General features: G+C 37.7%; 3 protein-coding genes across 5 annotated transcripts in view; all 3 read left to right on the plus strand.

The window, feature by feature from the left end:
* Positions 1-2,766, plus strand: part of LOC140171661 (uncharacterized) — a 21,823-nt gene extending 19,057 nt beyond the window's left edge. The window contains exons 11-12 of the mRNA XM_072194957.1: positions 1,296-1,351; positions 2,664-2,766. Of these exons, the coding sequence (XP_072051058.1) occupies positions 1,296-1,336 (41 nt within the window). The 3' untranslated portion in view covers positions 1,337-1,351; positions 2,664-2,766. The remainder of the gene's footprint in view (positions 1-1,295; positions 1,352-2,663) is intronic.
* On the plus strand, positions 2,762-9,751 carry LOC140170969 (cyclic nucleotide-gated channel cone photoreceptor subunit alpha-like). The gene is made up of 6 exons (XM_072194160.1): positions 2,762-2,850; positions 4,942-5,051; positions 5,965-6,108; positions 6,743-6,793; positions 7,173-7,334; positions 9,716-9,751. Exons 1-6 carry the CDS (start codon positions 2,832-2,834, stop codon positions 9,749-9,751), a joined length of 522 nt encoding a protein of 173 aa, XP_072050261.1. The 5' UTR covers positions 2,762-2,831.
* LOC140171657 (potassium voltage-gated channel unc-103-like) overlaps positions 7,240-27,104 on the plus strand; it is a 27,065-nt gene continuing 7,200 nt past the window's right edge. For 2 of the 3 annotated variants that reach the window (XR_011861628.1, XM_072194951.1), the window contains exons 1-12: positions 7,240-7,334; positions 9,716-9,831; positions 9,963-10,096; positions 11,872-12,145; positions 13,266-13,607; positions 15,487-15,538; positions 17,461-17,669; positions 18,429-18,500; positions 19,789-20,051; positions 21,779-21,909; positions 23,317-23,433; positions 26,925-27,052. Coding sequence is in view for 2 of the 3 variants with exons in the window: in XM_072194951.1 (XP_072051052.1) it covers positions 9,787-9,831; positions 9,963-10,096; positions 11,872-12,145; positions 13,266-13,607; positions 15,487-15,538; positions 17,461-17,669; positions 18,429-18,500; positions 19,789-20,051; positions 21,779-21,909; positions 23,317-23,433; positions 26,925-27,052 (1,767 nt within the window). In the remaining variant the exon portion in view is untranslated. The remainder of the gene's footprint in view (positions 7,335-9,715; positions 9,832-9,962; positions 10,097-11,871; positions 12,146-13,265; positions 13,608-15,486; positions 15,539-17,460; positions 17,670-18,428; positions 18,501-19,788; positions 20,052-21,778; positions 21,910-23,316; positions 23,434-26,924; positions 27,053-27,104) is intronic. The other variant, XM_072194952.1, reaches the window with a different exon arrangement.

Below are 27,104 nucleotides of genomic sequence, written 5' to 3' on the forward strand. Positions count from 1 at the left end.
GCGTCGGCGTGACGCCGGGCGTTAACTCTCTGCGCTGTATGTCCAACGAGTCAAGGCGCATTCGGTATGTTGTTAACGCCAGCAAATGTGATGTAAACAAAACAAAAATTTGCAGTGAAAAAGCCACTTAGATTTTTTAATTATTTTGGATTTGGGCGCACTAAAAGCAGACATTATAGATTCATTGGTGCAAAAAGATGCATATTTAGACCACACACCAGATACAGCTTTTACAAGCGTGAAAGTCTTGCCGTTTAAAAATATAAGGACGTTTTGTGCATAAATTTGACATTTTTTTACTAAAACGTCGATTTCTCAGAGTTCATTTTTGACAATATTGTACGATTTTTGTGACAAGATAACTCGAAAAATATGAAAGATAAAGGTAAACTTTTTGCACTATCGTTTAGAGCCAATCAAAGTCTAGGGAAGGTTTTCTCATTTTTTCAAAATATTTGTTTTAAACAAAAATATACACCATTATGTGCAATTTTAGCTTAATAGAGTGAGAAAAGTGCTTTTTTCACATGTTTTTTGCAATATTTGAAAAATAAGACGAATTTCAAAAAATATAAAAACCTTCCCTAAGTTCATGTCTCTTCTCCATGAAAAAGTAACTAAAAAATGTTTACTCCGAACGGAATTTTTTTCAAGTTGTCACAAAAAAATTGGGGTAAAAAAGTGCATTTTTGTGATTTTTTCAAACAACTCGAGATTTTTGAACAAATCTGACGTCACCATGGGATTCCTTGCCTCATTTCCTTTCCAAAAATGTATAGTTTTATATACTTTAGACATACAATTCAAAAATAATTATGCTCGAAAAGGTCCATGTTCTCTCCCATTACTCTGCCCTTAAAGGTCAAATCAGTACAGAGTAAGTTACATCAATGGCATAGTGAGGGGTGTAGATGCCCCTGAGAAGTCTTGTCCCCCTCTTGCCCCCCTTGGAAGTTGCCTGTTAAATGTAGATATTATGAACTTAATAAGTTTTTTTTAACTTATAGTTTGATTTTCATAGGATTTATTGATTGCATATTTCTTGTAAAACAAAAAAAACTTGAAAAAAAACCCACCAATTTGTTGATTTTTTTTTTCTAAAAACTTCATTTTTATTCTGTATTTCTGAAATAAAAAATGAAATGTGATACAATTGCTACAAAAAAGTAATTAAAAATGTCATGATTTCATCTTTGATGTTTGTTTAGTGTACAGTTTGTTGTCATATCACTACTATATTTTATGGGTTTAACTTTTGGTACCTGAAATGAATAGATATCTTTTTTTTTTTTCAGCCACTGGCATTCAACTACCTGGAGGGAAATCTGCATATTGACACTGCAATGGTGAAGTACGTAATATAGTATCTATTTAAAGTCATATTGTAACATTTGCTGAGGCGGATGTCCTCAATATTTGTCAAAATTCTGTTTTTTACATGATTATATTGTACTTTATACTAACATACCCTGCAAAAATCAAGACTATTATAAAAATAAGTGCTGTAGTACTAGTTTTGTCAAAAATCTCTAACGCTGGAACCATCGTTTAATCATCAATGTTAGTTGAACAAGTACAGTGTACACGATGTTCATAACACAGTACGGGACACAGTATGGGCTACAAGACACTTAGAGCCTTCATAACACAGTATGGGACATCAAAGGATCATGTTGTGTAGCACAACCGCCGGATTGACATGCATTATATTGGTGACATCGGCGCTGGTAGTAAATTCCAATTTCTTTGCTTTACCTCAGTTGGTCTGCTCAAAATTAAAAGGGCCAATATCTGTTAGTAGAAGCTAATATTTTATTGAAAAGAAATACTAATCTATTTTTTATGGAAATGTTACAATATGGCTTTAACATGGTCAATAAAACATGTAAAACATGATCCAAACTTGAGATTTACTGTCATGAAAGTCAGAATTGTCTCATTTAAACTTATACTTTATAGTTAGTTAAGTTTTAAAAGTTTTCAAATCTTTAGTGTGTTTTTAAAACACATCAGTGATGTCTCGATGCTAATTTGCATTTTTTTAGTTGAATTGCTACTTTTTGACAAGCCTGTTGAAATAAGATCACTGCGTTCTAGCCATCTTCCACAAATTACATAGGACAGTGATGCCACTTGCACACATGCATTGTTATTACCTAGTGTCTATGGGGTGTACATAGATTTGGAGTCAAAGGTCATTAAGGGGTCACTTCCGGTATAAAAAGAAATACCTTCAAAAATTTTTATTAGCTAAGAAAAACATAGCACAGTAACAGTATGTTCACACATGAATTGTGGTTAGCCAGTGTATATGTGGTATTTTTTATTTGGGGTCAAAGGTCATTAAGGGTTCACTTCCTGTATAAAACTAAACAACTTCAAAAAAATTTATCAGCCAAGAAAAACATAGCACAGTGACAGTTCATTCACACATGAATTGATGTCACTTCCGGTCTGAGACAAAACCTTCAAAATGCTTCTTCTGTCACAAATAACATGGCAAAGTGATGCCACGTGCACACATGCATTGACATTAGCCAATGTCTATGGGGTTTTCATATATTTTGGGTCAAAGGTCATTAAGGGGTCACAACACAGCTGTGTTTGTGGTCTTAGACCACAGCTATGTCTAGTTGTGTTTGATTCTGTTTCCTCCAATCCAGACAAGTCAAGTTTTTCTTCTACCTGATTCTGTTCTTCCATACCATGGCTTGTGCGTGGTTCATGCAAGCATGTCCACTAGTCGGTTTCGACGGAGTCGACCATGTAGCCCTTGATCGGGAGAACTTCACCATGTCGGTGTTCACTATTGTGCCAGCAATACCTGGATCATGAAAATTGACGACTTCGGTATGTACCTGCTTTGCATCTATATGTGGCCGTACACTACAAATAAGCCGTAAAGTCGGCAAATTGTATTCTGAGTTACAGTGTAAAATGTGTGTGAAGGTCGTATTTCTCTACATCTACAAAATACTCAACGTTGCAAAAAGCAATATCTAATTGAGATAGGAATGATGGATTTGGATGAACAAAACACATACAAAAAAGAAACAAAATGGGTTACTTCATAATGTGGTCGGAACTAGCTGCTTTGAAACTTTCAGTGCTGGTTATGTTGAGGATGTTTGAAGGAGGTCGTTCCAGTCCTGTATTGTACGAGGATAAAAGCTGTATTTATAAACGTTGCTGTTGGTTTTGACAACTCTGAATTTGGCAGGATGGTATTGCCTTGTTATTTTCATTGATTGGCGAGTAATATAATCCGGTATGGGTATGGCAATGGTTTCATTTTGTATCTTTCATAGGTACCTCAATTTGGGGTGACATGTTTCTCATTTGATAGTGTTTAAACCAATCAATAATCCTATTGCTGAAGAGGATAATAATCTACCTATTTCTATTATAGAATCCTTAAATAGTTCTAGTCTTTGTTTGCTTTAGTTAAATCCTGTACAAGTGGTGGGTTATACAAAGCATTGTATTTTGTCTAGGTATGTATAACCAACAATTAACAATGCGAGGACATACCTGAACCTTGTTGAATTAAGGATGATTTGAAATGACCGCAAATTATGACTGTATGATATTTATTACCAGCAATGTGGAAAAGGATACACATGTAGAACCAAAAAAAGGTATCATTTTGTTGAAAGAGCAGAGTTCAAAAAACCATAACCCTGCTTCTGGATATCATAAATGATATACCATTTTAAAGCTTATGATATCTATTTTCTAAACACGAAATAAAACAAAATTGACCGGGGCCGACTTTACGGCTGATTCGTAGTGTCCGGTCACATATAGTGGGCTTCTCTCTTCCTATAGAGTCAGTAAACTCATTGAGTTGTAGCAACAGATTAAGCTACCAGAAATCACTTTTTACCAGCTTAAAGAACAACTACTAGCTACTACCGTAACCACTCGGGTATAAGCCCACCCCCTAGATGGCAGATTTCACTTCAAAAATGGGGGTGGGCTTATAACCGGGGAAGGGCTAGTGCATGAATTTAAAAATAAGAACAATCATCCCCCATTTGTATATGCCCAATGTATCAGTAATTTCTATCATCTATGTCAATTTCTTAAAATTATAAGTGTGGAATGTTAATTATCAACTGATATTTTTTTATATTTGTTCTTAAATATGAGAGCAAAGCATTGATTTGATTTAAGAACTTGGCCAAAATTTAGTACTGGGCTTATACCTGAGTGCACCCTTGTTCCCAGAATGTTTTGAAAAATAGGGGATGGGCTTATAGTCAAGGTGGGCTTATACCGGGTGGTTACGGTACTTATAAGTGCTACTATACTAATTAACCTCAGTGGCATTTCTTTTTGACATTGGGGGGATGGGGTTGGAAAAAAATATTGAAGTATAGTGAATCCAGTACTTTGGTGACAGAAAACGTTTATTGTACAAATGTGCGCAAAGCGCGTGAAAAATTTTGCCATTTTGAAGCTAAAATGATGAAATATGGTTCAAAAGTGGAGTAAATTTGTGTGATGCATGCAAAAATTTGCACTTTTGGGGGGCTTTATATGGTTAATTTTGTCAGAAACCCACATATAGGTGTCAACATTGGGCGGTTGATTGTATGGACCATCCCCCCTGGCAAAATATTGGGGAGGATTTATCCCCCAGTATCTATGCCTATAATTAACCTAACAATCTTAATTTCTTCCATTGAAGATTTTGTGGGTAAACATCCCTTAATGTTCCGCATGCTGGCCATAGACTTCAACGTGAAGTCTCAAGTTTTTCTCAAAATATCAAGAACTATCTAAAGAACCACTAAACCAATACAAGGCTTATTTGTGCTCATTTTTCAATTGCACAATTCTGAAATTTTTGAATTTTTAAATAAAATGTGGAACTTGTCGTGTGCAGTCGACACCGGCTTGGAGAGTGTTAATGCTTGTTGACCATATTCTTTTCAGTTAATATGACACCCATGCAGCTGTACGTTGTTAGTCTCTACTGGTCTTCTGCTACTGGCGCACTTGTCGGTTATGGTGACATCGTCGCTTACCCTAACAACGGGACTGAGGTGAGAAACTTTATAGTGGTATGATCATGTCTGAATGGGATTGTAGTTATTCCTTTCTTTGTTAAAGGAGGATTTCGTGATCCTAGCATCCTCTTTTTATGACATTTTTCAGTAGATATCCACGAAAAAAGCTTATTTCCAAAATTTCAGTTGATTCCGATTTTGCGCTTATGCGAGTTATGCATGATTATGTGTATTACACTGCTCCATAGACAATGCGTTGTAATTTCGTTCTGGTGCACCAGAACGAAATTCAAATTTGGCGATATTTTTGCTAAACGAATTAATCTGCAAGAAATATTTGGTACATAAACATTATGTAGCCAGAGGTATCCAGTGGTGTAAAAATCTCAACTTTTTTGGGAAAAGTGGGGATGAGGCTGCGGATCACTAAATGCCCCTTTAATGCAATATAAAAAATTAAAAAACATGGACTTAGGACGCATTCAAAATTTTTTAAAATTCTGTTTTTTACACAGTTATAATGTACTTCATTAAACTAACATACCCTGCAAAAATCAAGACTTTAGGTGCTGCAGTTTTGTAATTACGATGGAAATATTAGTTGAACACGTAAGCGATGTTCATGACACAGTATGTACATGCATGGTGTGCAGGATAATCATACACACATCAAAAGACCGTGTCGTAGCACGACGGACCAAGCGATATGCATTGGTGACACCGGCACTGTAGTAAATTCCAATTTTCTTTGCTTTACCTCAGTTGTTCTGCTCAAAATTAAAAGTGGACATTTCTGATAGTAAAAGCTAACATGTTATGGACAAGAAATATGAATCTATTATTTTTATGGAAATGTTACAATATGGTTTTACTGCTTATATAATAATTGTTCAACCCTATACTCAGACACCTTAGGTTAATTCCATTGTGGCCATTTGTCTTTGCTTAGATGTCCATTGCTGTCTTTACCATGCTCTTCGGAATGCTCTACTTTGGGTACATCATTGCTAGTGTCGCTGCCAGCATGGCTAACGCTGATTCACAGCGAGCAGACTACCAAGAGAAAATTGTTTCAGCTAACAGATACATGAATGTAAGTATGTCACATATTATTGCCATATGATATGCAGGGGGTGTACTCAAATTTGGTTTGGGTAGGGGTGTGCCGCTGAGAATTTGAAAGTCAACCAATCAAATGTACCAATTTTCAAGAAATTTGGACCCATCAATATACCAAAATTGAAAATTTTCCACCAAATTTAACATAAATTGTTTTAATTTTTCAACTTTCCCCATTAATTTTGGGAAATTTCAAAAATTTTGACTACAGTGAGGCAAAATTGGACTATTTTCCAAAACATTTCTGAAAAAAGGACCCATCCATACCAAAAAGGGGTCATTGATGTGCCAAACAGGCGAAAATGCTACCCATGTTTGCGGCACGTCCCTGTATGGTCATTTGTACTGAGTAACCCCCCCCGGATAGAAGACACATCGTCTATTTCAATTACTCTTAAAGTGCTCATAATTTGTTTGATCACCTTACTTGTATTTAAAGGCTTGCAATTTTGAAACTTCAAATCTTGGACTAAAATCCAATGGATGTTTGTACAAACTTGAAACATATGAAAATATTTTCACAAACTTGGTACACATTAATAAAATGGTGCTCTTTGTATTTTATGATGATCTTTTTGATTATTTGATGTGATATTGATTGATTGTAGAACAAAAAGGTTAACCCAGTGCTCAAACAACGAATCGGCAGCAGCGTCGGCGTCAGGTGGCTCTCGCGCCGCTTACTCACAAGATTGGCGTAGTGCGACATACGCACGCTGGGCGCCGACGCGCTGCCGACCAGCTGCAGTGACGCCGTAGGCTGGCAACTGATTTTCATAACAAAAACCCCGCTTTTTACCCATATTTTCACTGTTTTTGCAGCCAATTCTTGACGCGTTTCCAACCAAATTAATAACAGGACATTCCCGTATATTCCTCGATCTCCCGTATGAATTTGGCGACATTTGGATCGAAACTGACGGAGCCTTTCGATCTTCATACATAGATAGATAGATAGATAGATAGTCACAACATTCCCCTATTTATAGTAAGATGACGATCTTTTTGATTTTTTGATGTGATATTGATTGGTTGTAGAACAAAAAGGTTAACCCAGTGCTCAAACAACGAATCGGCAAGCGTTACCAGTACATGTGGCTGAGGACCAACGGAATTGACCCGGAAAGTTTGTTTGATGGATTGACGCCAACACTGAAGGCTGACGTGTCCGTGGCTTTGTACAAAGACATCATAGAGGAGGTAAGATGAATTTGGCTAGTCCATTTAAAATCCACACTACACCTGTGGAAGATTTTGGAAATATCTTTCGCAGAGGGAGTATGAAATTTAAATGGAATGAACACATTAGGCAGCTCCTTATTTCATACACTCTCTGAGAAAGATTCAACCTGAGTCTTCCACTGAGGGAGGGTGAGTTACAAATGGAGCTGCCAATGCATTCATTCCATTTGAAATTCATACTCCCTCTGTGAAAGATATTTCCAAAATCTTCCACAGGGGAAGTGTAGATTTGAAATGGAATAGCCCATTTCAATCATAGAAGATGAGAAAGAACCACAATGTTTGATTGTTGAACTGAATTTTCGTTTGGTTTGAATGATAATGTAATAGACTTGAAAAACAGTGATTTTCCAACTGCATGCAGTTCTCTATTGGAAGTTCAAACAGCTGATCAATATTTTGTGGAGAGTATGGTCGTCTGTGAATTTGTGTATGACAAGCGGTCACCTGTCTTTCGCGGTTCGTAAATAAATTCAATTTGCATATGCCAACTCCCTTATTTATTAACAACTAGCGCGCGGGTCCCCGCTAGTTGGGTAAACGGGAACGGTTAGTAAACGGAAGAGGTTAGTAAACATGGTAAACGGTGATGATAATCATGGTGTCTTGGTGTAGATCATCTTATTCATCCAGTATAGTAATGATCATGTTAGCTTGATAATCATAATATCCAGACCTGTGATGATGTTGTTGCTCACTCAATCCCTTAGATTACTTTTGAAACAGCTCGTGACAAAATGATTTATTTTAACTTTATCCCAACAAACATAAAACATTAAGGTTAGAAGAGGTTGCTAGAAAACGTTTCAATTTCGGGTTAGGCCTATAGTATAAAACATGTAAGCAACATGTTTAAAAGTTGCTGCAAAACATTTTAAGCCATTCAGCGTTGTTAATAGCTAGGCCTATATTATTGCCAGGATTTAATTGCGGGGAGGGCCGCAGAATTTCCTAAATGGAACTTTCACCCACCCCCTGACATTTAACCTTTTCGGGGTATACTGAACAGTTGAACGACCGTTCTGTCCCTGTTGGCTACATTTTAACATTCCCTCTGAAAAGTTTTTTTGCAAATCTGTCACCCAATGAACCCCTTTTCATCAGCTTACATACGCAATGATCTCCACGAAATGGCTTCGAGGTCTTTACTTTGACCAAGTTTCCATCAAAAAGGTGGCGGCAAAAACTTCGAGTGTGCCCCCCATTTCCCAAATTCCTGGATCCGCCACTGTCTCAGAGAAGAAGTAGTCACATACACACCTAGGCCTACGCGTGGTAAGCCAACATTAAGTGCGTCCATACCATGAGCGGCATGCACATGAAACCATGGTGCCGTGTACGCGCAGGTGCGTGACTCGCCACTTACCGTGTGTGTTGAACACCGCTTGCATTTGACGTGTTTGCTGTCCTGACCTGACCCATAAGGTTATTGACCTCAACGGCCTAGCAACCGACCATTTTTTTTGTTATTTCCATAGTGATTGAATAGTTTTGCAAAAATGAACGTCAGATGGTTTAATGGCAATATGTACCCGATCAATGTACTAATAAATCAGAGCTGAAAGTCAAAGCATCTCGGAACCTATTCGTGAACAAGATTTAGCAACTTCCTTTTATTTATATAGATTGATCAGTCTTTTCATTTAGTTAATTTTAATCAACTTTTTCTTTGTTGTCCCTTAGCCTCTCCTTCTTTCCTCTGTTCCCACTTCAATTCACATCCCTCTTCTCCCTCTTTCCTCTCTCCCTCTTTTATCTGCCCCTAGTATGGTTCTTCTTCCACATCACCTGATAACAAAATTAATGTGATTGATTAAATGTACAGTTGGGTTTTTTTTCGTGGAAAGACTTATGCAAGAGCTTAGGGCCCATGTGAGATGGCACAAATCAAGTGATTTCAAAATTCCAGTGACTTCATCCTATTTAGTGCCCATGGTGCAAGTCCACTGATTATGATAGTCCCTGGGGATAGTCCATCTGTGCTATCGCTGGATCTGCCCGTGGTCATCTCCAGATGTGTACACAGATTTTGGATCATGAGATGTCATGAGCAGGTCTTTTTCAATGCTGTACAAGTAAAGTTACATAGTAAATTCTGTGGGAGGCCGGTATTTTGGCATCAATCTGCTTCTGATAAAGTTAAAAGACTGTAAGAGTGAGAAATCAGATACTGCATATTTACTTCGGACGCAAATATTTGCGCTGATTTTGTAGCTGTCTGCTCTCAATGTAAAATCGAATATCTGTTTAGCAATTAATATAGCCTTGACTTTCTTTCCTCATAATCTCACTGTTTTCTGTCTATTCCTTTCAATATTGTATTTTCATATTTAATATAGGTACCAATGTTCAAAGGACCGATGAATGCTTTATAAAAACTTTGGCTTCCCGTATCACACCCATCTACTTCATGGAAGGTGACTATGTGGTGAGGAAATTCGATCATGGTGAACATGTAAGTACATTTTTCATTCTTAACTGCATACTTTGAACAGCTTTGTGTCTTGTAATGCTTAGTTTGCTGATGAAATAGTTAAGTTTCAACCAACTTTATTTGGTACTGTCTCTTTTCTTGTCAATCCTTAGATGTTTTTCATCCACCGCGGCTGTGTAGATGTGGTCTCAGAAGATGCAACGATGGTCTTTGCCACCATGCACCCTGGAAGATTCTTTGGAGAAATCAGCCTCCTCAAGAATTGCCCTCGAACTGCATCCGTCAGGTAATTAACCTCACGTCAAACCTTTCTCCATCAAGCTCATATTTTATCCAATATACCAGTAAAATTTAACACCCGAAATATCGTCAGCCGTATCACACAGTGACGTATTTGTAAAATATGCCTTTCATGAAAATCAAATTTGAAAATTTAGAGATTTTCATTTCCTGCACTCTCTTGATTAAAATATTATTGTCGATTAAAACCTGGTTAAGAATAGTGGAAATATACGATATTTTCAATGTGATTTACACATTACTACCAGAGCATAACTTATTGTGCAAAAAATCAATATTAAATAAAATATGTCAATATGTGAAAAGGACTAATGACAATTTTGCTGTTCTTCTTACTAATTCAGCCACTTTGAGGCATGTTTTGTAGTGAATATATAGAGTAGAACATAACAAACTAATGTTCCAATTTTCTTTAAAATGTCGAATATGTCAGTATGTGATATGGCCGGCGATATGTTTCGTTTAGATGTGTGAACAAAAATGTGGTGAATTGTGGCAACCATGACCGCAAATATGTATCTTATGGGGATATATTGTTATACATGTTATTACTTCTCATTTCAAACTGCTGGAACAATACAACTCAAAATTTGCAAATACATTGTTTTAATGGTACACACCGACATCGCCTGGCTAATAATTACTTTGTCAGCAGAGATACTAAAATAAATACCCGGGATCGATACACGTGAATTTGCTATGCACGAGTTTGACATGAGAAGAAAATCTTTGGATACCGGGGTAGAAAATATGAATATCTCCCGTAAATGATTTCGTATAAAGAAACCAGATGTGGTTCCTTGCACTTGAATATATATTTTGAACAGATATGATAGTCGTTAGCTTGCGTCTTGAGTCAAAAACTGACTATAATTCTGATTTATATGTGCCGAATTATATAGCGCAGTGTATAGGCCAATCGTGAAGGTAGTCTAAAGGCATATGACCTAAGGCGTCAATGCTCCACTCACACACTAGCAAGGTCAGTCACCAAGCTAATCGGGCTATTGTCAGTAGCCTTAGTCAAGATGTCCTTCGGCCCATTATGTGACTCAAAACTATTAAACAGGTCGATACAAAATGGCCATGCATGTGTGGCGGTGGATTCAACCTACCATGGCGATTTCTGCCATGAAGATATCGGGGCGATGACACTGTGTGGTAGGCCTCAATGATTTCGTATAAAGAAACCAGATGTGGTTCCTTGCACTTGAATATATATTTTGAACAGATATGATAGTCGTTAGCTTGCGTCTTGAGTCAAAAACTGACTATAATTCTGATTTATATGTGCCGAATTATATAGCGCAGTGTATAGGCCAATCGTGAAGGTAGTCTAAAGGCATATGACCTAAGGCGTCAATGCTCCACTCACACACTAGCAAGGTCAGTCACCAAGCTAATCGGGGCTATTGTCAGTAGCCTTAGTCAAGATGTCCTTCGGCCCATTATGTGACTCAAAACTATTAAACAGGTCGATACAAAATGGCCATGCATGTGTGGCGGTGGATTCAACCTACCATGGCGATTTCTGCCATGAAGATATCGGGGCGATGACACTGTGTGGTAGGCCTCAATGTAAGATAGAAAACAGAACATGAACAGAACAGGACCATGTCTATTTTTTGATGGTCCAATGATCATAATTATGGTTGTGTGGAAACAGAGCACATGCATAACCTGTTTTAATAATAAGTTATAATATTACAGCATTTTAATGCAATTGATAAAATCTAACTTTGACATATTTTTTGCACCCAGAGCTCAGACCAACTGCGACGTGTACATCCTGAAGAAGGACGACTTGGATCAAGTGTTTCTTGGCTATCCATCCATAAAGCAACAAGTCCTTGACGTTGTCGAAGAGCGAATTGTAGCTGTTCGCATGCAAAATGCGGCCAAAGAATCTCAAACACCATTGGCTGCTGCATCACCATCTGCATCTGTTGCATCACAACTGTCTGCTTCGTCTGCGGCCTCTGTTATTGCAAGGCCATCTGGTGCTTCTGTTACACCTGGAGCTTCACCAAAGCCGGTAGGTTTTACGTCTTGCAATCAGAAACTGTCTATGGATAAAATATAAAACTTTTTTGAACTAGGTTGAGCTTAGAACATGATTTAGAGTCGATCATTTTAAACAATTTTTAATAACTTTGACTTTGGCAAAATTGTAGTTCATGTAAAAATTATGTTTGATTGGTGTAACCTGACCGACCCTAGACTTTTTTCTTATTTTTTTGTAAAAAAATTTAAAAAAAAAAAAAAATCGTGATTTTCAGCTTAAAAATGTGTGTAAAATTTTTTTTTTTAAATGCCGACCAACCTACCCTATTTTTTTTTCATGTTACGCCAATCAAACAATTTTTTTAAGGCCTTATTCCTCCTCCCTAATGCACTCACTCACCCTCCATTACCCAATCCTCTCTTGCTAGCTTGCTTGCTCAAACCCAACCAACCACTTCCTCACTCGATCAACCACTCACTGACTCGCCTAACAATTAAAGCCATATTATAACATTTCTTTAAAAATAGATTAGTATTAATTTTCAATAAAATATTAGCATTTACTGTCAGATATGTCCCTTTTAATTTTGAGCCGAACAAGTGAGGTAAAGCAAAGAAAATCGAATTTGCAACTAGCGCCAATGCATGTCACGCCGGCGGATGTAATATGGTACAACCCTCTGGCGTGTGTCCTGCACGCCGTGTACGTAGTACTGTGTTGACATCGCATACGCGTTCGACTAATATTTCTATAGTAATAATAAAACGCTGATTCAGGCGGTTTATTCAAAATCTCGGATTTTGACAAAACTACAGCACCTAAAGTCTTGATTTTTGCAGAGAATCTTTGTTTACTAAAGTACATTACAATCGTGTAAAAACCTGAATTAAAAAATTTTTTGAGGGCGTTCACCTCAGCAAATGTTATAATATGGCTTTAACCTAACCCCATTCTCTTACTGTAATGATGTAAATCCACTTTAAAGTATTTTTTGTTGAATGATAAATTGGCATTGCTGGATTACAACAGATCACTATGATACCATTAAATAACTGGTAATTGTAAGAAAAAGTTTGAAATGGTCACACCTACATCATGAATCACTTTGATCACATTTGTTCACTTTGCTACCACCGCTACTGCACCCCAGACCCTGATGATCAAAGTCGAGCCACAGCCACCTGTAGCAGGTAAAACATCTAAGATCGAAAGTCTTATGAAGGTCTTTGAACCGAGTGAGCAACCAACTGAACAGAGTGAGCAACCTACTGCAAAAGCAACATCTAAGGGATCATTGGTCGAAGATCGTGTGAAGTTCTTTGAATCAAGAGAGCAAATTGCAGGAGTGACCGCTGAGCCACGGCCGCAAGTGACACCTAAGAATGTTGAGCCACAGCCACAACGAGTAACATCCAAGGAATCTGATGATGATGACGATGCAAAGTATGTCGGGCCCATGCCAAGGATAGCTTGGATGCCACCGTCGGATGACGTAAGTGACTACAGTCAGTCTACTCTGAAGTACAAAGTACAGACACAGACGCACACATTGTACCGACTTTGAAGGCATGCATACCTGCAGCAGAGACGCAGCACTACGCACTGTTATACGCGCGCATTGTCACTTTGTACTTCAGAGTGGACAAACTGTATAAGATTTAAAAGGACAAATAGTGATTTACCAAACAAAACCCATCCAAATTCAATTTTGGCATTTTTGGAAAACTAACATAAAAAGTTGTAATTAACCCTGTGAAGATGACAAATGCGAAAGCCAAATCTGTTGTTTCACATAATGTTATGTTGTACAATTGTTGTAATGATGAGGCTGTACAATGCAGAAACTGTACAAATATAACACAACACTGGAGATGCCAGTGTCGTAGCGTAATAGGGGCACGCGGGGCGTTGGCACATGCCCCCCCCCCCCCATCCATTGCAAAAAATGAGAAAATCACATAGGAAAATTGCCAGAAAAACGGCTTGTGCCCTCAATCAGACTTGGTGCCCCCCAATCATGGTCGGTGGCCCCCCAATGTGATGACCCACGCTACGCACTGGGAGGTGCCATTAACACTTAACAAACAAGTTATTTGTAATGTTTTATGAAATAAACATGAGATATGATCAAATTTACTTATTATACAATACAATACTATACAACCAAGCATTTATATAGCACCCTCCAAGGACCACAGCGTTTTCCAAAAAAAGAACACATATATAATAATAATAAAACAATAATCAATGCATTCAACATTATAAACATACAATTACCAGATAAGCAAACAATTGAGTTTTTAAATTGGTTTTGAAGATGTCCAATGTTTTGGCCTGTATGTTGATTGGAAGAGAATTCCATAGACGAGGACCTGTGGTTTGAAACGCTTTGTCACCGGTGAGAGTCCTGGTTTTTGGAACAATGAGAAGTGTTCTGTCAAGTGATGAACGAGTGGCGTGCTTTGGTTTGCGAAATGTGATCAGTTCTTGCAGGTATTCCGGGGCTTGTGAGTTGACACAATTGTATGTGATGACCAATAGCTTCGATACGCTTACGGATCGGTAGCCAATGAAGATGGCGTAACAGAGGGGCACTAGATGTATCACGGCCAACCATCGTTATAAGTCTTGTGGTTCTATTTTGTAGGCGTTGCCGACGAGTTAGGTCATATTCTGCTGTGTGTTGATCACTTGAGGGAGCAATTTGGCAAAATTATGTAAAAACAAACTCTCAGATTATTTCCTCACTTACTGATAAATTGGAAAAAAATTATAATTAAAGCCATATTATAACATTTGCTGAGGAGGATGCCCTCAATATTTTTCAAAATTCTGTTTTTTACAGGATTGTTATCATGGTTATGTACTTTAGTAAACTAACATACCCTGCAAAAATCAAGACTCTAGGTGTTGTAGTTTTTTTGAATAAAACGCAGGAACTGTCGTTTTATTATCACGATGGAAATATTAGTCGAACATGTACGCGATGTCCATAACACAGTACGTACATGGCGTGCGGACATTTGTGACATATCAAAAGATCCGACACCACTCACATTTGAATGAGTGGCTCGCATTGGCCACATATGCGCTGGTATTATTATATATAGCAATTTTCTTTGTATTGCCTCTTCTGTTTGGGCCCAAATTAAAAGAGGACATATGACAGTGAAAACTAACATTTTATACCCAAAAAATATAATTCTATTTCTTGTGGAAATGTTATAATATGGCTTTAAATTAAACACCTCCCCCCACCCCCACCCCCGCTTGCTACGCTACAGCACATTTGCTCAGTCTATATCTTCATATCCTCAATTTGTGAACCTGTCGTAATCTCAAAAGTCTCATTTTTGTTATTTTTTTTATAGAAGAAGGAACAGGACAACAATACGAGTGCCAACAATAATACCAAGGCCAAAGGTTTGTATTGATTGACAATAATCAGGGTTGATGATTTTTTTTTTTAATCCAAAAAAATCTGATTTAAAAAAAATTTTAAATCAGATTTTTTTTACAAATTTAAATCGATTAAAAAAAAAATTAATTCCAAGAACTGCTATACCCCATAATAAATTCAAAAGAGACCAGTGGAATGCTAGACATATACGCAATACTATCAGGTATTTACACAAATTCAAAACATGTTTTTACATGAAAAAAATTCAAAGAAAAAATTTGGCAAAAAATCATGAGGAAAAACCTGTTGAATTCTGCACCTTGAAGATGAATTTTTAGCAATAGATAAAGTGACATCATAGAGGTATTTTAATTGTATCCAAAAGTTGTAGAAACATCAGAAATGAAGTAAAGCAGTCAATTTAAGAAAGAAATTAACTTACATTTATCAAAAATGGTAAAAAATGAAAAAAAGTTGATTTAAATCAGTGATTTAAAAAAAAAAATCGGTGTGATTTAAATCAAACAACCCTGACAATAATTAGGTATGATTGTAATGACTGTCATCAGAAATGGATCAAAATGACATCGTTTCCATTTCTTTCTTTTTTTAATGTCTATAAATATTCAGTTTCCTTAACCCTAACTCCCAAATTGCTTTTTGGTGAGAGGGAAGGAAGGAAGAAGATGAAGGGAATAGTTGCTTTCCCCGCCCAGGATTTGATCCGCCGACCCCACAGGTGCCAACCGGCAGAATGGCTATAGCAAGCGACACGTGTGAACAGGGGTAGCACTAGGTTTTCAAACAAGGGATCAAAAATGTGAAATTATGTGAAACTATGGATCCAAAACAATAGAAATAAAGGGTTCAAATGACCCTTTAGCAACCACTAATTGGTAATTTTGTGCGCCAAAAGCTAAAAGAATGCGCCTATGACCCCATGGCGCAAGTTAGCGCTACCCCTGCGTGTGAACGTTGCCCGGTCAATGTTTCCATACCTAGTTGGGCAAGATTTAGAGAATAAACAATAGGAATTTTTGTTTTTACTATCCTCTACCGTGTGATAGACGACAGGCAGGTCCAATATTTTGAGTAGCAGCCGGCATCCACTACGATAAAAATATTGGACCTGCCTGTCGTCTATCATAAGTAGAGGATAGTAAAAAAAAAATTCCTATCGTTTATTCTCATTCTTAGTCAGTTGAATATTATTTTAATAACTGTAAACTATTTTTTAAGCAAAAACTAAGTTGCCCTCATAAACACTCCCCTTATTATAAAATGATCAAACTTGTTTACAATATTCTGCTGCGCGTACTGCTAGCGCGTGCGCATATTCCACAGTAGTCTACGCATACAACACGATACATACGCGCACCTCTACAAGCGTGTTACGCGTTATCAACACTCATGATGACGTGGGGTCATCTACGGCTTTATAGACGGCACCCAAAACCATGCGATTGCCCAATCAGATTATGTGTCTACGAACTAGACCACTCCTGCTGACTAAGAATGAGCAATCGGATCACTTGGGATGCACGGTCTTATCCTGCTGTATTGTTTTGTAGCATTAGGGTTAATGACAAATATTCTTCAGAGATACCGGAAGAACCAAGCACATTATATTTTGGTTTTGGGGCATCTAAACTTAGAACCGTTATTTGTGATATCATCAACTTATCAAACCTAAATGATCAATTTTTAATATGTTAAATTTGTTTTCATCAAATTTCACTTGATGTCCTGATGGATAATAACTATTGAAAATTGTAAGAAACGGACAAAATATACAAATTAAGTTAATGTACCCAGTATGTTAAAAATGGTTTATAAAAATATTTCTCATGGAATCTTACATTTCACAGGCTTTCCCCACAACATTTTGTTTATTTGATTTGTTTTTCTTAAAATGTGTTGCTATCACTCTCTACACCACTCTCAGCTTCAAAGAAGTCCAAGGAGGATGTTCAAGTGCAGATGGAGATTGATGACCAAAGCGTTGAAATAAACACCCCTGACAGAGAACCATTCTTGCGTCGTCTGCAAAAGGCTAACCAAGTTGTCATTGATCCAAGCAGTTTCCGCCTTCGTATCCTGTACAACATCACCTTTGTCCTGGTTGTCTTCACATCAATGCTGACTATCTTTCAGGTAGGCAGTTGGTCAGTTTTAAAATTTGAATACTATGCTGTTATATTTATTTTAAATAGGCCATTTTGTAGTGTTTAGCAAATTTTTTGGTGATTTTAGGCGTTCGATCAAAATTTGAAATAATATTTGTAAAATTTATCTCAATTTGCTGTGATTTATCGAAATTTAACATGATTCGTAGATAATTTACTGTAATTTCCAGCAACTGTTGATTTTGAGCAATTTCCCGTTCCCATGTGACATGGGGCCTATAAATGATATTTAAAACAAGTAAAGCCTTCAGTACAGTTGCTTATTCTTTCAGAAAACTTAATGCTTGTGGGCACACTTGATTTCGCGGTTCTCGGGTGGCATGGTTCTCGTGATAGGACTATCTCCAAGTTTCTCCTATTCAAATGTTACCTATGGAAAAAAATCATTTGCACCCCGGAAATAGTCATTTGCACCCCGGAAATAGTCATGTTCTGCTGTAATAGGCACGTGTGCCGTATTGTGTTGAAAATAGGCCTATTGATCCGATAAGATGCACCTGCACGATTAGCCACACTGCTTTCACTGTGCCCGTCGGTACTCTGCGACTACGCGATAGCGCACCCTTTCGCACACGATAGCGGACCGCTTCGCTAGCGATGCGCACATGAGCCCAGCGTTAGTGAGCAGCAGACGCGCGATAAGCGTGTTGACAGAGGGACGGACACGCCATGATTAGTGTTATGATTAGTGATCATATATATAATCTTTTATAAAATTATCGTTCAGGCTGCCTACCAGTATGACAGCGCGTGGGTCCTGGCTCTCATCTACCTGTTTGAGCTTGTCTTCATGTTTGAGGTAAGTATTGTCTGGCAGAGCCACATGTAGGCAAGGAGCAGCCTACATGTCTCATTCTTAGGTACTTTGTCTGAAGAAGTCAGAGCTACTCCTGACGAAAGCATGACAGTTCTAAACCTATCCGATGATGAACCTGCTAAAAACTTACCAATTGATTGTCTGGCAGTTGGTGTAACATTGCACTGGCAAATTTGTGTGGCGGAGTGAGCCCCATTAAAGCCATATTATAACATTTTCATACAAAATAGATTAGTATAAGTAATAAAGTACAATATAATTGTGTTAAAAACAGAATTTTGAAAAATATTGAGGGCATCTTCCTCAGCAAATGTTATAATATGGCTTTAAATCTGCCAAAGCAGCAAATGTTGGGATATTTACCAGCCCATATTCAGCTTCTCAGCCCTTATAATTTAAATAAATATTAATAATAATTTAAATCGGCATGATTTAAATCAAACAACCCTGACATGACTTAGGTTGATTGCATCATGCTTGACACGTGCAATGCATGCATGCGCAGTGGTTTTGTAAGATTTTAAATCAAACAACCCTGACATGACTTAGGTTGATTGCATCATGCTTGACACATGCAATGCATGCATGCGCAGTGGTTTTGTAAGATTTTTTCTAGGTTAATGCACAGCACACGAAAGAAGTCTGCAGCGAACTGTAAGAAAAGGCCAACCATGTGTAACTCAATGCGCTTTATGGATTTGCTTAACTCTATTTCGATTGAACAAGAATTTAGAATTGAGATTTGCCGATGATTAACTTCATCCAATCAAAATGAATTTTAGAAGACGGGTAGGAAGTTTAATTTATCCTGTGAACGGAAGCGATAGGAAGTAGGATTACTAAGTTACAAGTTGTAAACAACAACATTTCCCCAAAGCAAAGCGTTATTTCTTAGCAAAATCGTGACAACGCACAGAAAAAATCACAGACTTGTATGATGTTTGGACAAAATGCCGGGCGAGATATTTTTTCAAAAATATGAAATGTATATTATAAACTGAAGTAGTTAATACACTTTCAGATAAACTTTGAACGAAAAAAAAAAAAATGCCTTTTTTCATGGAGTTTTTAGCCATGTTGGCTTGAGCAGTGGCACGGAAGCAATTCATATGAATGCCTCCTTTACAATAATTACAACATTGTTTACTCTTTCCTCCTCCTCTTTGAGCTAAATTACACAGCAAAATCAATATAGCTATTGAGTCTGTTAAAACCGCTTTCTAAAAATGAAAAATAATTTACAAAAAAGAAAATTCGCTTCTTTTTCTAGATCTTTGTGAAGTTTCACGTCACCCAGGCAGATCAATACGGCGAACTGGAATTGAACTTCGATAAAGTGTACAAACTCTACTTAAAGAGTTTCAGTGGATTTGCATTAGACATCGTTCCAACAATTCCGTTTGAAATCTTCGCAGTATTTGCCCCTGTTGGCTCCAGATTCGCAGTATTCACCTACATCCGATTCACCCGACTGATCCGTTTGATTCGCGTGCAGCACTATTTCTCACAGTGGGAACAGCAACTTGACATTGTGTAAGTTTGAGATTCATTGGCATCCCAGCAAACACAAAAACGTTTTAAAAACGTTTTGAATAAGTTATATTTTGACTTTTGGTTTATGTGAAAACGTTTTTATAACATTAAAATGTCGGGTTATATAAAGGTCATGATAACGTTTTAAAACGTTTTGTATGAAAACACACTACAACAATGTTTTCAAAAAATGTTATTGTAAACTATTTTTGCAAACATTTTTGCCAAATATTGTGTCAATACTTAAATAACATTATGTCAAATTCAACAACTCCTCCTATACCTTTGTACAGGAGCCAACCGTTGTTAAACCGTGATGAATCCACACTTTTACTGTAGCGTATCTGTGAACGCGAAGCGAGACTACAGCGTTACGCGAGAGCGCCAGAAAATTTGTCATGCCTGGAACCTTTGTGCGTATGCAAGCTTACAAGTTGAATTCAGTATTTTTAAGGTAGCGGCTAAGCTTTGCCGTTTTATTCTGTAGTTTTATTGCTGATATTAACAGAGAAATCATCGAAGTTTTTGTAAGACGTAGTGACAATGATTAACTGACATTTCCTCGGAAAATAATCGTGAATTATATGATCTTTAGCTTCTATTCGTTGTTGAAAGGATTCAATCATGTTTCACCGTTGTTCATCACCGTTTAACAACTTCAGCGTCAATGCCGCGTAAGTCTGCGTGGTTTACTTCGCCGGGCAGCTAAAGCTGCCCTCGCTGAAGTAAACCACGCAGACGCGCCGGACGCGAAGTTGTTAAACGGTGATGAACAACGGTGAAACATGATTGAATCCTAAATGTTTGAACCCAGCAAACACAGAAATGTTCTTAAAATGTTTTTTCAAAACCTTTTAATAATATTTAAATGTCGGGTTATATAAAGGTCATGAAAACGTTTTTAAAACGTTATTGAAAATATTTTGGGCAAACATTTTCGCATAAAATATTTTTTCAACCCCAAAATAACATTCTGTTTAGAATATTTTGTATTAAGTTTTCAAGAATGTTTTTGGAATGTTATTAAAACGTTTTTATACCCTTTATATAACCCGACATTTAAACGCTTTTCTGTAAAACATTTTTGTTTGCTGAGCAGTAGATTATCAAAAATGTTTTTAAAGGTTATGAAAACGTTTTATACTCTTAATATACCCTTTATATAACCCGACATTTAAACGTTTTCTGACAACCTTTTATAACCTTTTGCGAATGATGTCGAAAACGTTTTGTGTTTGCTGGGATATTGCAGTCCAATGTCAACAGTGGCAGGGGCATGGGGGAAATTCCCCCAGTCAGAACTCATGCCCCCCCTTTGTTGAAAATTTCCACTTTTTGCAGCAATTTTGCACAAAATTGATTGATTTTGCCTCACCCCTATAATTCACTTTGCCCCCAATGCTCCCCTGGAAAACATAATTCCTGGCGCCGCCACTGAATGTCAATACCAATTTTCCTCAAAGTTTTTCTATTCCCGACTTTGTAATTTTATGGTGTTTTGAGAAAAAAAATCTGATTTTCTCTGAATTTTTCCGGAAAAACTAAATTTGTTTTTTTTTTAAATAAAAAAAAAATCCACATTTCTTTTTTTTTTTCCAAATCGCATGATTTTCCAAATGCGCATGTGAGCTTTGAGACATACCTTTTTTATTTGGTCTATCAATTTGAATTTTCTCTATAATCCTGATAAATCCATTCACTAACAATTGTTTTTCTCATCCATCCAGCGTGCTGAAAGTGCGTTTGACCAAGATGCTGATATTTGTCATGCTTATCATTCATTTCTGTGCTTGCATCTGGCATTTCATCGCTTGTCCATCTGGCGAATGCAAGGAAAAATCATGGGTCACGTTTCAAGGTAGGTGCAAATCCAAGTCAGATGGGGGAGGGGGGCAATGGCACCTGGCCCAAATTATTGGAGGGGCAATAGTACTTTTCTATAGCCTCAAAAAATTATTGGGAGTGTCGGAGCCACTGCAAGGTGTTGCGTACAAAAGGGTGCAGTTTATACCCTCCATGGTTTACCACCAATGATACCTTTGGTATACACCTATCCGACTTCGCCATTACTGCGGTGTCCCCGATGTAAAACTGCGGTGTCCCGAGGTCGGGGGTTCCATCCATTATTTATTTTGTGCTATATAGTATTGTACCGGGAATTGTACACAACAGTGATATTCAATACACAATCATGAGTATTGAATTACTTAATTAAATCTCCCGCTCTGGTACATCTGTGTTGCCGTCAATAGAGGGCCAAATACAGTAAACGCTTCTCGGATTGGTGTATATGACCAGTTCCTGTTATTTGGTGTTTACATACCAAACATTCAAATCAAGTCTTGTGATCAATAAATGGTGATGCTTTTAAAGACTTAAATGAGGATTTTGTGATCCTAGCATCCTCTTTTTTTATGACATTTTTCAATAGATATCCACGAAAAAAGCTTATTCCCAACATTTCAGTTAATTCTGAGTTTGCGAGTATTACGCTGCTCCATAGGCCACTGTGTTGAATTTTGTTCTGATATATGTTTTGCTGATACACCCTTCAAATAAAGTCCCAACTTGCAGTCCTGTAAATGAACACACAAGTGCTTTAATTTGACCTTGGCTACATATAACCAAAATTGTGTTTGGCATAGATGGTGTGTCCAACTGGTTTTTATCAATCCACTATAGAGGCTTGCCCTGTACATACATTTTGAAGAAATGAAGGCTTAATCACCCCCTTAACTAGGGGGGGGGGGGCAAATTACCAAAAGGCCAAAAAAGCTACCTTTTTACACAAAAAGGTTTTTTATGACTTTTTCAAAATCAGCTCCCCCAAATTAAATTCTGGTTTTTTATGCCTTTTTGGTCAAAAAAGGTCCAAATTAAAAAAAACTGTCCACCTTTTCAAAATCTGCCCTCTGTCCACTTTTTCAAAATCTGCCCCCAAGTCCACTTGTTCAAAATCAGCTCCCCCAAATTAAATTCTGGTTACATGTCTGTGCTTAATTGGTAAGTAGTTGCAGAAGTTGGAGTCTGATGGGCAGACAACACATTTAGTCCAAAATTAGATTGATTTGATGCAAATTTGACATCTGTTCCTCATACTCATAGTTTTGTTAGATTTTTTAGCCGGAGTCAGGTTGGCCTTTGCTTTTTTTAGCTAAATCCCTCTCAGTACCACACAAATGCATCCCTTATATAAATGAAAACAGTCAGACTTTTTATCTTTTATTTTGCTGAATAATCTTCATGTTTTGTTGTTTGTTGCTAGAATATGAGGGTGTGGCGGTGACGGGTGAAAGATACACCGATTCCATCTACTGGTGCGTGGCCACAATCACATCAACTGGTTACGGGGATATCACTGCTCACAGTTTTGAAGAAATGTGTAAGTAACAACAAACCACAATTGGCTATTCTATTTAAAATCCACACTACCCTTGTGGAAGACTTCTTTCACAGAGGGAGTATGAATTTTAAATGGAATATTACGCAACTCCATTTGAATTTCATACACCCTCTGAGGAAGATTCAACCTGAATCTTCCACTGAGGGAGGATGAGTTACACAATGGGCTATTCCATTTTAAATCCACACCACCCCTGTGGAAGATTTTGGAAATATCTTTCACAGAGGGAGTATAATTTCAAATGGAATATTACATAACTCCATTTGAATTTCATACACCCTCTGAGAAAGATTCAATCTGAATCTTCCACTGAGGGAGGGTGAGTTACACAATGGGCTATTCTATTTAAAATCCACACCACCCCTGTGGAAGATTTTGGAAATATCTTTCAGAGAAAGTATGAATTTCAAATGGAATGAACACATTGGCAGCTTCATTTGTAACTCGCCCTCTCTCAGTGGAAGGTTCAGGTGAATTTTTCTCAGAGAGTGTATGAAATTCAAATGGAGCTGCCTTCCCTTACCGAAATGAAAGCCTTCATTAGGCAGTTATTAGGCAGTCTGTTAAGCAGTTAATACAGGCAGTCACTTGAAGCTGTTGATATATGAAGCTCTATATAGACCTGAAAGCACATAGGCAGTACCTAGACCTGTAAAATGGGCAAAATGAAGCACTATAGGCAGTTCTTAGACCTTCACCTTCAGCTCTAATTTAGGCAGTTCACCTCAAATGAAGCTCTAATTTAGGCAGTCATCAACCTCAAAAGAAGCACTAATTTAGGCAGTTGACTGCCTAAAATGAAGCTCTAATTTAGGCAGTCGACAGTCTCTAATGAAGCTTTAATTTAGGCAGTCAAATGAAGCTCTAAATTAGGCAGTTGACTGCCTCAGATGAAGCTCTAATCCAAGCAGTTGCAGGGACATGCCTTTTGAGGGGAGTATGAGAGCAATCACTCTAGCTGCTCTCCTTAAATCCGATATAGGAGAGTGATTTTTAGCTCTCCTTAGTTGACCATTTTCTCCTTACATTCTATTGTAAATGCACTATAAAACAGCTCTCCTTGAAGGCTCCATCAGACCTAGGATTAACAAATTATTTTGATGATACACGTGAGATTTTACTCATTTTCCAGCCAGTGGCGTAACCAGCGAGGGGGGGCATTTTGAACCCTTGCCCCTGTTTGCCCCCCCAAATGAAAAAGTTCAAGTAGGCCTACTTCTGCGAGTTATTAATGAACCTCATATCTGGTCATTTTAACTTTAAAAAACACAAATTTGCACCCTTCGCACGCATTTATTCAACTTTTTTTACCATATGTCACCAGTTTAGCTTCAATATGCCAAAATTTTTCGTGTGCTTCGCGCGCATTTGTACCATACACTACTTTTGTCGCCAAAAGGTGCTGGATTCCTGCCCCCTCATTTATTATGTTTTCCCCGCTTGCCCCCCCAAATGAAAATGTCTAGTTACGCCACTGTTTCCAGAGTTTTGCGTGAGATTTACTACCTAGGAGTGAGATTATACTATCCTGCCGTGAGACCGTGAGAAAGTGACCCAATGCGTGAGACTTGCGGCCAATGCGAAACCAGGAGTTGAGTGGTTACAAACACAGGAATTCAAGGAGGTTAGACCCAAAAAGCAGTAATTCAAGGATCTTCTAAAAGTGGAGAACCCTAGGGGGGGGGGTTAGGATGTCTTTTCCGGCATTTCAATTCAAGGAGATCCATAATTGTATTTGTGCTACAGTTAAGTTCTCCTCACACACCTCCTCAGTCCTCACATTCCTGTGAAAACTCCTCGTTTTGTATAAAGTGTGCACAGTTTAATACACTTCACACACTATGCTTTTCTGTCTCCTCGTTTAGACTGCGCTACAAGTATAGGTGTGAGAGTTGACAGCCCTGTTCCTGATTAACACTAAATGATTTTGAGTCCAAAGCATAAATTGTACACCATAATGACATGATAACACGAAGTAAAATGCAAAACTAAAATCCAAGGCCCGAACAATTAAAGTTTCAGATTCCTAGCCCGATTCCTAGGTGCCAACCCGGGGCCATCAGTACACCACATGCTATACTTTGCGGCATATTGTACCACTATTATACCTACGATCCCCAACCTTTTAGATGTAGGCTATCAGTTATTGCCAATGATATGAATCCAATTTGCAGTTGCTAGAAAGCAAGGTTATCACAGAAAACTAATTTTGGATACATGCAAGTGCATACTGCAAAATTCAGCAGCCTGTGCACACATTATCTGTACATACAGTTGATAAGCTTACAACATTTATACTGCTTGCAATGCAATCCTGCAAACCTTTAATTTACCTGTGCATCAACATGTGTATAGACTAGTCATCTGTAGTATAAAATTTCCCATAAAGAATAAATGATTTGTGTGAAGAGACCATTAAAACACCACCATCTAAAGAACAGCTTGTTGAATCCATGACAGCAAATTTGAAATGGCAGTTGGTGATCATGTGACCGGTCATGACTTATGCAAATTAGCTTCTGACTGTCTATTAGGTCTGACTGCCTATTAGAGCTTCATTTAGAGCTTCATTTTGATGATGAAAAAATCATAAGTATTAGAGCTTCATTTTGATTAGATAAAAAATCAAAGTATTAGAGCTTCATATAGTGACTGCCTATCATAGACCTTCATATCTGTCAAGCTCTTTGACTGCCTAAGTCACAGGCCTTCAACTGCCTAATTTTCCAGCAACTTCTTGTTGATAGTTTGATTAGGCAGTCATTTGTCTTCAACTGCCTATGAACTGCCTATTAACTGTCTATTAGGCAGTTGTGTTTGGTAAGGGTTATGTTTTCATTCCATTTGAAATTCATACTCCCTCTGTGAAAGATATTTCCAGAATCTTCCACAGGGGTAGTGTGGATTTTAAATGGAATAAACTTACATAAACTGCATGGTAATGTCACTGCACACACAACAGAGGTGGATCCACATAGGAGCATATGTGGCACACATTTCTGAGGGGAAAAGACAAAAGCTAAGAGAGGCGAGGAACAGGAAAGAAATTGCAGGAATGAAGAAGAGAAAGAAAAGAAATTTTTAACCCCTTGAAACTCCATATCCTTAATCCAAATAATTTCGATTTGAAATCTTAGTTTGATTATTTCTTCCCCGTTTTGGATTAGGTTATAATGAATAGCTGCACTATTTTAACTTAAAAGTTGTTTAGCTAGTGACGTGTTGACAGCATCACATATAATGAGCATAATGAGCATAAATCGGTCAAATTGACCCAATTTTATAAAACAGCTCAAATAATTCATTATGTAAGTGTATTTGGCCTATCAGAGACCTGTCTCCAAGCTTACTTATGTCATGCATGTGGAATTTGACATGAGATACAATCTTCACAGTCGTATCGTGTGTTTTCTTCAGTGGATGATGACTAAAGCATTTAAAATTATGTCTTTTCATGTTCACCCAAACAGTGTTTGCCAGTTTCGTAATGATCTTGGGACAGCTCCTGGTAGGTACAGTTCTTGGCAACATTGCCTCAACCCTCGCTAACAGAGACAACCAGCGAGTAGCCTATGAGAAGGAGCTCGAGAACGTGAAGGTAAGACTAGTCAACAAGTTGCGCTCAGTGCTAGCGCGGGCAATGGTGGTGC

The sequence above is a fragment of the Amphiura filiformis genome, chromosome 15 (assembly GCF_039555335.1).
Source record: "Amphiura filiformis chromosome 15, Afil_fr2py, whole genome shotgun sequence".
NCBI classification, from domain to species: domain Eukaryota; kingdom Metazoa; phylum Echinodermata; class Ophiuroidea; order Amphilepidida; family Amphiuridae; genus Amphiura; species Amphiura filiformis.